This window comes from Oncorhynchus mykiss, chromosome 23 (assembly GCF_057628025.1).
Source record: "Oncorhynchus mykiss isolate SJ-2025 chromosome 23, ASM5762802v1, whole genome shotgun sequence".
NCBI classification, from domain to species: domain Eukaryota; kingdom Metazoa; phylum Chordata; class Actinopteri; order Salmoniformes; family Salmonidae; genus Oncorhynchus; species Oncorhynchus mykiss.
This window is the reverse complement of record NC_143044.1, coordinates 22,170,479-22,183,431: the sequence shown is the minus strand read 5'-3', so window position 1 is coordinate 22,183,431 and position 12,953 is coordinate 22,170,479. Positions and strand designations below refer to the sequence as shown.

General features: G+C 40.3%; 1 protein-coding gene across 1 annotated transcript; it reads right to left on the bottom strand.

Annotated features, from left to right (window-relative positions):
* Positions 1–8,147: 8,147 nt before the first annotated feature.
* Positions 8,148–11,961, bottom strand: LOC110502584 (VIP peptides). Its single transcript, XM_021580727.3, has 6 exons — positions 11,771–11,961; positions 11,155–11,259; positions 10,423–10,527; positions 9,893–10,024; positions 9,655–9,757; positions 8,148–9,181 (listed from the first exon to the last, which is right to left on the bottom strand). Coding segments are annotated over exons 1-6 (456 nt in total). The 5' UTR covers positions 11,773–11,961; the 3' UTR covers positions 8,148–9,172.
* Positions 11,962–12,953: the final 992 nt, after the last annotated feature.

Here is a 12,953-nt window from a genome sequence, read left to right as displayed (position 1 = left end):
TCCAGACGAGCTTCAATGCCATACAACTCTCCTTCCATGGCCTCCAACTGCTCTTAAATGCAAGTAAAACTAAATGCATGCTCTTCAACCGATCGCTACCCGCACCTGCCCGCCTGTCCAGCAACCATACTCTGGACGGTTCTGTCCTAGAATATGTGGACAACTACAAATACTTAGGTGTCTGGTTAGACTGTAAACTCTCCTTCCAGACCCACATTAAGCATCTCCAATCCAAAATTAAATCTAGAATCGGCTTCCTATTTCGCAACAAAGCATCCTTCGCTCATGCTGCCAAACATACCCTCTTAAAACTGACTATCCTACCAATCCTCGACTTCGGTGATGTCATTTACAAAATATCCTCCAACACTCTACTAAACAAATTGGATGCGGTCTATCACAGTGCCACCCATTTTGTCACCAAATCCCCATATACTACCCACCACTGCGACCTGTACGCTCTCGTTGGCTGGCCCTCGCTTCATACTCGTCGCCAAACACACTAGCTCCAGTGTTTATTTACTATATTGTAATTACCTCGCCACTATGGCCTATTTTATTGCCTTACCTCCCTTATCCTGTCTAGGACTGGGGTTCCGCTAGAATCATGTAGTAACCAAAAAAGTGTTAAACAAATCAAAATATATGTTATATTTGAGATCCTTCAATGTAGCCACACTTTGCCTTGATGACAACTTTACACACTCTTGGCATTCTCTCAACCAGCTTCATGAGGAAGTCACATGGAATGCATTTATATTATCTTACCTCATTTGCACACACTGTATATATACTTTTTTCTACTGTATTATTGACTGTATGTTTGTTTGTTCCATGTGTTACTCTGTGTTGTTGTATGTGTTTCGAACTGCTTTGCTTTATCTTGGCCAAGTCGCAGTTGTAAATGAGAACTTGTTCTCAACTATCCTACCTGGTTAAATAATGGTTAAAAAAAATAAAAATAAATGAATGCCCATGATTTTGGAATGAGATGTTCGACGAGCATGTTTCCACATACGTTTGGCCATGTAGTGGATGATGTGTGTGTCAGACCTTCAGGTTTGCCATGGCCTTATAGAGCAGTTTGACAGTCTGGAACCCAGCACCCAGAGACAACAGCCTATACAATTAGCCTGAAGAACAGTTTCATGAGGAATTCTTAACATTTAGAATTCTAAACATTTAGAATTCTAAACATTTAGAGGAATTCTCAACATGTTCCTCTGTAGTTTGGCTGAGGGGCCATTATGATCTACAGATCTTCCACTCTACTAGAACATTGGGGTAATGCTGGCTGTTTGGGTAATTCCGCTAGCCTGACAACCCATCCATATCGCTCCAGTCAAACGCCACGGCCATTAGTGTTTCTGAATTTCCTTTCCTCCCCAACGTCTTGTAGTGAACACAACCCTTCTGATTGGTCACAGAAACCGATGGGTTTGCCAGAGCCGGCCTAAACAAATCATGAATCACATTAAATACAGTACCCGCGAAGGGCCTCCCGAGTGGTGCAGCTGTCTTAGTTGTCACTACAGACCCAGGTTCGATCCCAGGCTGTGTCACAACTAGCTGTGATCGGGAGTCCCATAGGGCGGCGCACAATTGGCCCAGCATCATCTGGGTTAGGGGAGGGTTTGGCCGGGAGGGCTTTACTTTGGCCCATCGCACTCTAGCGACTCCTTGTGGCAGGCCGGGCACCTGCAGGCTGACATCGGGGGTAGGTTGAATGGTGTTTCCTCCAACACATTGGTGCGGTTGGCTTCCGGGTTAAGCGGGCAGGTGTTAAGAAGTGCAGTTTGGCAGTTCATGTTTTGGAGGACACATGACCTTTGACTCCCGAGCAAAATCTGAAATAAAGTCACTCATTAAAATCAAAATCACAGACAAATGGCAAAACGAATGGACAGAAGGGGGAAAAGGAAGGGATCTACACTCCACCCACCCACTGGTTTCAATCAGCAATAACTACAAAGGACTCTTAAGATGATCTGAAACCATAATCACCCATCTGCGAATAGAACACAATCGCCTCAATCTCTCTCTAAAGATAGGAAAACAGCAGCAGAAACTACAGATCACTTCCTTCTTCATTGTCAAACTTATGAACATCATATGCAAACACTCAGAAGAACAATCACATCCCTGGGAATAAGCTTCACCCTCTCCAATTTACTGAAACCCGGACAGAACAAACTGTAATCCATTTAAGCAGTAATTTCCTTCCTTCAGTCATGTAGACTAGTGCAGAATCTAGAACACCTCCATAGTCCCATCACACTCCAGTAGGTGGCGGTCATAAACCTAACACTGGTTTGCACACCGCCATAAAACTCTATGCAGAAGAACAAGACAGACAGTACAGTGTGACCAGAGGAAATCCCTTTTTTTTTTGTTTTTTTGTATACATAATTTTTTTATTTAACAACAAATCAATACATAAAGCATATGAGGGAACACAAGCATACATAGATTACAAACAATGGACAATTGAGCTAGGAGGTACAATATCACATTACATTACACAAGGACCTTAAGGGACATACATATACTTACAATTCGAACAGCTTTTTTGATAGTAGAGCATTTAACCGTCTTAAAATACAGTTCAATTTATTTTTGTAGAGTAAGAAAATGTGGTTTTCTGTTTGTAAATTTACATTTGTGTATATGAAATTTGGCCAAAAGAATAATGAAATTAATTACATAAAAATGTTTCAGCTTATTTCTATCACATGTAAAGAATCCAAACAGTACATCTCAACACAATAGTGTAAAATCTTCATAAATGTGTTCAATTATAAACCTACTGATCTCTTGCCACAGTTTTCTTATATGCATACAATGCCAAAAAAGATGCAACACTGTTTCTGGGTGGTCATTACAAAAGGAGCAATTTGAGTTGATGTTTTCCCTAAACTTCTTAATATAGTGGTTGGCAGGATAATATTTATGAATAATTTTAAAGGAAACTTCCTTAATTTAGTTAACAAGTAGGTGTGGCAACATTCAAACTTTTTTTTTCCAACAACAAATCCATTCAAATAAGGCATGACATAAGGCATAGATAGATACAACATCCTGCTGAAACAAGGGTCGTATCCCTCTGTTGTTGAATGGACCAAAAGAGAAACAAATCTTTCCTCCTGATGAGTCAACCGGGTCAATAGAAGGTAGGCTCTGAGGGTCAGGTCTTGACACGTTCCTGAATAACATAGCAATACCCGAGGGAATGTTATCTAAAACAATTGCAAATTATTTAAGTGTTACAGGGACCTTGCAAAGTGATAAGAATTCCTTATAACTGAGTAAAAGACCCTCTGTGAGAGGAAATCCCTTATCACACTTGTAGGCGATGTCATGGCGTTGGCTAGCTAAAATCATGCTGTAGAAACACGTCATCGGATCTAACGTTCATCTCGCGCCGAAAGCCACTCCTTCGATATAAGGTCGTTTTTATGAAAATGAAATCGCGTCAGTTTGTCACTTTCACGAGGTTGGAGTAAAAACATGTTAAACTACTTAAGACCTTGTCTCGAATCTAGGTTGTGCCTTCAGATTTTGAGGTAAATTAACAACTAAGGAAGAACCTTTCACTCTCTCATTGACTTCTCAAACCGCCGGTGTTTGGTCTGTTTCCCAGCGTTCCCGGAGGTCTTGTGGTGTTGCAACTTTGGGTTTAGAAACGCTGTAATCACGTCATTGGCTTTCATCAAACTCTGTGCTTTCATACTCTGTTTAGAGATGGTCCAGTTGTTGATTAATTTGTTTTGTACAACGCCTCTCATTTAGGCAACCATTTAGCTACCTTTCTCTATTCTCTGCTTCTCTCTCAACCTCATATGTCTCAGAATGTGATGGTGAAACGCACACATCATTAATCACACACAGTGGTTGATGCACGTGTACAGACACAACCCGCCGGTTGGTGTATGATGGAGCTTTGGACGGTGTGACACTGATAAGGAGTGACTGACACCTGTCGCCCGGCCATATGTCACACAGCCAAAGGTCGATCCCATTACACGCTGTCACAAACATTATGTGGCAACACCGCTAGGCAAGAAACAGGAAGTGGGGTGGCCAGGAAGAAGTACTATCCCCCCTTGAAATCAGCAACCCCCCCCTCCCTTCCCCTGAGTCAAGACTGAATCACCACACACTGACCGTATCATTAGAGTGTAAAACTGGTCTAGGAAGAGTGGCCCAACATTCAGCTAAGTATTTACCAAGATATGTTGAGAGCATTCGAAGGGTACACTTATCAGGATGCCAGTCACATTGCGACTGAATATTTGTTTTCCCACATTGAGAAAGAAGTGGTTGGAGGGCTAGGTGGAAAGGCATAGGTACATACTGTAGACACACACTGTCCATTTGTCCATATCTGTAAGGATGGGTCGCTTTAGTGGTAGTGTTCCAATTACTGCCCGGAGCCAGTGAGAGCAGTCAGTTAGAGCTCAGAGTAAAAATGCTGGACCTGACCGTGCTTGAGCCTCTCTATTTTTACACCCAGGGGGCCTGCAGGGGCCATTAAGATCAACAGTAATGAGAGTTAATGAGTCTGGCCTCCACAAGGCAGAGAATAATGACATATCATTCGCTTTACACTGGGGAGTGGACACAAAAACACACATATGCACAGGCCAGTGGTGGCTGGTGACACTTTAAATGGGGAGGATGGAGTTCATAGTAATGGCTGGACCGGAATAAATTAAATGATCTCAAACACATTAAACACCTGGTTTACATGTGTTTGATACCATTCAATTTACTCTACTCCATTCATTATTATGACCCGTCCTTCCCTCATCAGCCTCCTCTGGTGCAGACACGCATACACACACATTATTTTACTTATTGGGGATTGATTGAATAGGGCACTAAGGTTGACCACCCGATTCAACTGAAAATGTTTTTGTCTTTGTTTGCTGTCCTTAGTCACCGCCATGGAGTTTTGCTTCACCCCAAGCACCGTAACGACGGGAATATGATGTGACAAATTGAGATGCATGGAGCCCAGAAGAAACTTTATCAGTGTAAAGTGTATTTGTTTGCCCTGCCTTCAGAAAACATGGTTGTTGGTGATACTGAAAGATGATGGAAAACAAAACCAACCAGTGCACAGCACTGCTGTATTTGATTTATAAGGACATTTGATAATCACAAAAGATAGGTATTGTCAAATTGTGCTTGAAACAGGTGCATGGTTACCACAGCAACGTGGTGAGAGGATAGTTTTGATAATGTGTTGGTCAAAGGAATCATCATGTGATTGTTTTCCATATCTACAATATGTGGATCCCTGTACATACTGTTGGAATTGTTGTTTCCTGGTAATTAAAAGCTTTGACATAGATGCAACTTGACAGTGATTTGAATGTATTTTCTCATTTTAGATCCCACATAAGTCCCTGCTAATAATGTCATTTCATTTGGACCCCCCCCCCTCTCCCAGCGTATTGCTTATGACATTTATGAGTCAAATATCCTGTGCCATTTCGACACTTGTAAACACACTGAGTCATGACTTTTGTGGCATGTTTTCACACTGGCTTCGATGATTCCAACACAGTGAGTATTCATCCCAAAATAATGTAGTAAATGTGATTGTGTTTTTTGTTCATATGAGTGAAGAATTTAACATCACCATGTAAGAGGGTCAGTGAACACTTTTTTACTTTTCGATGAAGAAAGCACATTCTATTCAAAGAGGTAGGATAGTAGGTCTTATACCTGCCAGAAACTATACAGTGAACTAAGCATTGTACAATTAAGCAATAAGGCACGAGGGGATATGGTATATGGCCAATATACCACGGCTAAGGGATGTTCTTATGCACAACGCAACACAGAGTGCCTGGTACAGCCCTTAGCCGTGGTATATTGGCCATATACCATAAACCACCGAGGTGCCTTATTGCTATTATAAAATGGTTAATAACGTAATTGGAGCAGTAAAAATAAATGTTTTGTCATACTCATGGTATATGGTCTGATATACCATGGCTGTCAGCCAATTAGCATTCAGGGCTCGAACCACCCAGTTTATAATACATTATAGTCAATGACATGGATTGTTTACAGTCCTTTTCACACCCATGATTACACTTAGCTTGTTAGGAGGCCGAGGAGGCCATCAAAATAGCCCTGGCGGCTGGCACGGATTACGATAGTGATTCTACACAGGTTAACATACAGTGAGATGGACACACTACCGTACCATATGCAGCCTACGCTGTATACATGCTGAGGCCAATGCATATTACAAAAACAATTTTACCTTGATCAATATGCTTACTATGTATCTGTAAATAACGACCAAAATACACTGCTCAAAAAAATAAAGGGAACACTTAAACAACACAATGTAACTCCAAGTCAATCACACTTCTGTGAAATTAAACTGTCCACTTAGGAAGCAACACTGATTGACAATACATTTCACATGCTGTTGTGCAAATGGAATAGACAACAGGTGGAAATTATAGGCATTTAGCAAGACACCCCCAATAAAGGAGTGGTTCTACCGGTGGGGACCACAGACCACTTCTCAGTTCCTATGCTTCCTGGCTGATGTTTTGGTCACTTTTGAATGCTGCCGGTGCTTTCACTCTAGTGGTAGCATGAGACGGAGTCTACAACCCACACAAGTGGCTCAGGTAGTGCAGCTCATCCAGGATGGCACATCAATGCGAGATGTGGCAAGAAGGTTTGCTGTGTCTGTCAGCGTAGTGTCCAGAGCATGGAGGCGCTACCAGGAGACAGGCCAGTACATCAGGAGACATGGAGGAGGCCGTAGGAGGGCAATAACCCAGCAGCAGGACCGTTACCTCCGCCTTTGTGCAAGGAGGAGCACTGCCAGAGCCCTGCAAAATGACCTCCAGCAGGCCACAAATGTGCATGTGTCTGCTCAAACGGTCAGAAACAGACTCCATGAGGGTGGTATGAGGGCCCGACGTTCACAGGTGGGGGTTGTGCTTACAGCCCAACACCGTGCAGGACATTTGGCATTTGCCAGAGAACACCAAGCCACTGGCTCCCTGTGCTCTTCACATATGAATGCAGGTTCACACTGAGCACATGTGACAGACTGGAGACGCCGTGGAGTACGATCTGCTGCCTGCAACATCCTCCAGCATGACCAGGTTTGGCGGTGGGTCAGTCATGGTGTGGGGTGGCATTTCTTTGGGGGGCCGCACAGCCCTCCATGTGCTCGCCAGAGGTAGCCTGACTGCCATTAGGTACCGAGATGAGATCCTCAGACCCCTTGTGAGACCATATGCTGGTGTGGTTGGCCCTGGGTTCCTCCTAATGCAAAACAATGCTAGACCTCATGTGGCTGGAGTGTGTCAGCAGTTCCTGCAAGAGGAAGGCATTGATGCTATGGACTGGCCCGCCCGTTCTCCAGACCTGAATCCAATTGAGCACATCTGGGACATCATGTCTCGCTCCATCCACCAACGCCACGTTGCACCACGGACTGTCCAGGAGTTGGCAGATGCTTTAGTCCAGGTCTGGGAGAAGATCCCTCAGGAGACCATCCGCCACCTCATCAGGAGCATGCCCAGGCGTTGTAGGGAGGTCATACAGGCACGTGGAGGCCACACACACTACTGAGCCTCATTTTGACTTGTTTTAAGGACATTCATCAAAGTTGGATCAGCCTGTAGTGTGGTTTTCCACTTTAATTTTGAGTGTGACTCCAAATCCAGACCTCCATGGGTTGATAAATTTGATTTCCATTGATAATTGTTGTGTGATTTTGTTGTCAGCACATTCAACTATGTAAAGAAAAAAGTATTAAATAAGAATATTTCATTCATTCAGATCTAGGATGTGTTATTTTAGTGTTCCCTTTATTTTTTTGAGCAGTGTATATTTTTAAATAACTATCAAAATATGTCAATGCTTCATAATGCAAATTGGATATGGCCATTGTGATTGAGATTATACTTGTAGAAGTGAGATTAGAGGTGTACACAAATGTCACGTCTGTTCAGGTCCCATTTTTTAAAATATATATATATAAATTGCTCTATCAAAAAGTTAAATGTAGATGTAAAATCCAAGGCTATTCTTTGTTATTCATTATGCCAATTGAATCTTTCTATAATGGCAAGAAGAATCACACATAAAAACAATCGCACAAGTATAGCCTATGTCATTTTATTCATTGAATATATTCGGAGTTACATTCATTTAAAAAATGGAATAATTCTCGCTTTGTGGAAACAATCTTTCTCACAGTCCTCTCATAATTTTGATGATTAGAAGACAGCCTATGACTTATCTATGTCTGTTGAAATAAATCAATGTAAGTGTGTATCTGCTATGCTATTCTTTGTCTCATGTCTTTTGAAGGGAATAAATAAAAAAAATAAGATCCCTGCCAACCTTAATTGAGACACAAGGTAGTTGCTTTCAAGTCCTTCTCTATCTTTTGATGATTTGATCTGATAGCCAATATCATGCTTATTTAGCATGTGTGTTGTCATGAAACTGATAATTTCAAATGGTATGAAGTTGATATGCATGAAATCAAATGTAGTAGTCTATGCTTACCATCTACATTCAGGTGAGCAGGTCATCAAAGCACATGTTGAGTGCAACTATAAGTTTGTGGCGTAATTTGTCATTTTTTGCAATACTTTTTCACATGAAAAGAGATAATCAACATCAATATTTACTTACAAAATTACTCAGCTTTGAAAAATAAATGGACATCTTTTATTTGGATGCACGGTTTTACATAACTAAATGCTCTAGGTAAGTTTATGCACAAGGTATAGCATTGTTCCACATGGATATAACGTGATTATATGCATCAGTGTCACTCTAAATGTGGTCCTCTACTGTATGAGCTGATTATACTTTATACCAGTATAAAGTTTGTTTTAGGAATGCATTTATTGAACTACCATTTACAGTCCTGGTCAAAGCAAATCTATCTGATCCCAGGTGGACGTATATAGTATTTACTGTTGTCTACATCTTCAGACCAATATTTGTAGTTTCAGTATATCTTGTATACAATGTAAACATTTACTTTATACTGTAGAGATAACCACACTTGACTTTGAAACATGTCCATTGTTGAAGAACTTAAATATTTGTTTTGGATAGCAAATCGATGAGGTTGACTGATTGAGGTAATCGCACCAGCGGGTCTTCCTCAGAGTGGCTGAAAAAGACAGTTGGAGCAGAGGGAAAGAGTGAGGGAGAGAAAGGTCCAGATAATTGATTATTGATCAGAATAGTGAGAGAATCACAAGTACATGCAACAGAGTTTCAAATCATGGTATGAGAAGACGTGATAAGGGCTTTCATTTAGTAGAAACATCATACTCTACTGCTCATATGTTTTCAATAGCTGAGCTTCTGTAGTAAAATGAAAGTAGCCCTATGGCTATACAGTATGTTCTTAGCAGTACAATGTACTGGAAATGCAGCTACGTTTGTCCACTACAACTCCACTATACAGGTGTCAGGTCTTGCTGTCTCTATGCATAGCAGTGCGACCACATTGTGTTCCATACCTTCTCTATGCAATGACCACCACAGTAACAACCCAATTGAGATGGCGTTCAACTAAACTTAGAAATGAGAGTGGAGTGAAAGTGAATGGAGGAGGAGGAGGAGAGAGACTGAACCTACCAATTGGAAGTTATTGAGAAGGTGATCTACATCGACGTCATCATAGCTCTCTAGAAACGAGGGCTCACTTCTGGATTCTTCTTGCATGGGAGGGTCTTCTTGACTGAAAAGACAAGAAGGGTACATTTGACTTTCCTCACACTGTGGAGGCACACTGCAAAAATGCACATGCGGACATACACATGCATGCACACTGGCAAACACACAATCCATTATTGTGCTCTGTACTTGTTCTCACCTTCTCTTTCCTGTCAGAACTGAGTTAAGGTATTTCTTCACAGCCATCTGTTTGCGGAAGCGACTGTAGTTGTCTGTGAAAATGGCATCTGAGTGGCGCTTCACTGGTACCTGGTCCTCCATCATGTCATCACTGTGACAAATTAACCACAACACATTTTAGTCCATCATTTTTGAGACATTTGCTAACCTGTTTTGGCTTTTACTGAACTTATCCAATAAATAGTTTTTTTTTAAACCAGAAGTAAATCGTAATTGTGATGACAAATCTAATACAATTACAACAAATTCGATTATTAACCGTTTTCAAGGCAGATATGCTAATACAATTTTTTAAAGGATATCCTAATTTTTCAATAAGACTAAAATCACAGAAATAGGCATACAGGAAGACCATTTTGTGGAATATATATTTGTGTCATGCTTCCTGACTCTAAATGTTTTCAATAAACCTGAATGTTCCTGAAAATATGTTATGAATGTTATCATACTGCGCGCTAATCTGAAGGAAAAGCATAAACTACAGTCTACCTGACTCGCTTTCCAATCAAGGATTCCAGGTACCGCCGCGCCGACAGCTGTCCAAGAAGTTTGCTGTATCCACTTGTAAAGAGACCGTCTGCGTGTCTCGTCGGTCTGCCAACAGATTAAAACAGTTGTTAGTCACACTGTCTAGCATACATCTGAAAAGGTGGTTTAGGAGTCATTTATGGGCAGAGCGTTTCAATAGGCTAATATTGGGGTAAAACAAATATGGGCGTATGTGATTACTCTTAGACAATACCAAAACGACATTAAGTCACGAGGCAGACATTTTTTGTATCCTGACATTCAATATTCCATTGGAAGAAATGATTATTAATTATTATTCATTACTTTCTTAATCATCCAGAGAACACAATCAATATTCACTTATATGAAAGTAGCCTGTGGAAAATAATTACATAACATTTCTCAAGACTTAAATGCTATTGTTAGAAAGTACTATTGTTCTAGGATATAGTCGACGAATTAATTGTTGACTGTCTTGTTTATTGATGAACCCAGAGTTAGAATAAGTTAAAACACGTTAACACTATAGCCTATAATGTATTTGTCCATGATGATATAAATTCCTATTGATACACATAAAGTTATTGGTCGATATCCTATAATATAAAAAGTTAGTACATCGTTGCAGTTTTTGAACTCTTTGGCAAAAGTAACTAATGATGCTCTTTTAAACCTTTATGTCCGCATGCGTAATAGCGGTACTATTCCTACCTCATAGATGCATATGGCAAACACTGAGTCCGGGAATATAACACACTGCACAGGGCTATTAGGAAAAGGAGCTGGGAGCCGTTCCTTTGTAACATCGCTTTATACCTGTAAAAAGAGATATGGGTTTCATTCAATAATGTTTCTTTCAGATAGCCTACATTCTTATGGTCAATATGAAAACGACAAGAATTCTTAAAATGATTGCCTCGTCATTCGGTACCCAATAATTCTTTAAATGATTTCCTCGTCATTCGGTACGCCTTTATGCACAGAAAAACAAGTTTATCAACACTTTCTATTGTGCTTCCCAGTGCCACCAGAAAACAAACACGTTGAGAATGAAGACAAATGTGCAGTTGCGCACGTATCCAATTGGTTAGGACTTGTTTTCAACCTTTGTATGAACATTTGTTTATGTGATCAAATGCTATTGCCAATCAAAAATCATTCTTATATTTGGAATCAATAACTATTTACAGTTATTAATTTGCTGGAAGATGGATACAATGACAAAAACTTTAGAATGTAGAATGTGATGTGAAGCCTAACTGAAAAGAATATCTAACAAATATCATAATTATCAAAAACAAATAGCATCATCTGAAAAAAGTCTTACATTGTCTTTAGTAAATGATCTGCTGTTCCTCTTGGGTACCGGGTGCTGTCCAAGGTCCTGGAATGCTTTGTGTTTGTCTCTCCTAGAGAAGTCACGGAACACTGTTCAGTACCTCAGTTGCTTCTTCGCTGGTCAGCGTCTCTTACTATACCTTCAACCCTTCCCTCGTTTTATACATCTGAATACTTTTCATCAAGCAGGAAGGCAATCAGATTAGATCAGGGTTGATACGTCATATAAGTCCCATTGGGAGTGATGCATTCGTCATTGGCTTGTTGGCATGTTCATTCAAACCAACCTTATGGTAAAATTAGGTTTTGCTCATACAATAATTTCTTATTACATATCATGGGGGTTGACTCATCTTATATTATACACATTTTAAATGGTATAGGCCTAATAGTTATGAATAGGGGGAAACAAAGCACTTAGATACATAAACAGTGAAAATACCTTTTGACATTTGGTAAGCAAAGTAAATATAATGTTATACACAATGTAGACACAGTGGCGATTTCCATCTCCCCAGATTGTATTTCCGGTACATAACTTGAAATTGGTTTATGTCATTTTGTGATATCTTGGACTATAACTCCCTCTGAGTGGTTGTACAGTGTCTGCATGATAGTCATGAAGAATAAAACAATTATTGAAACCATGAATAGTCTTTATCAGTTTCAGCACCTACATCTCCTTCCCTTTCTCCTCTTCTACCTCACCTCTCCACCTCTCCCATCTCATCATCTTTCTAATCTATATCACTCTCTCCTCCTAACCACATTGTCTCTCCCAATATAACAACATTAAACATTGACATTCCTTTATACAATGCAGATAAAAGGCTCTGTTGACACAGATGTCAGATACTCTCATGGAATAACTTTGCACACTTCTATTACACAAGAACCAATCACATCCAAATCCCATCATCCCCTCATTAGGTTGAACTAAGTAAAGATGTGCACAGATGTTCTGATTGGAGAGAGTTTATTGAACAGAGTTTATCCCAGAGGGAATTAATACTATAGATTTTGTGATCTTATTTGTAGTCTGGTAGATGAAAGACCGTATGTATGGCTGTTGTGCTGGAATGTTGGTGGTTCCATGGGAAAATAGATCAATCATGTATATCTCTCAAGGCTCAAGTACTGACAAACGTGTTTCTATAACCCATAATGGTTTT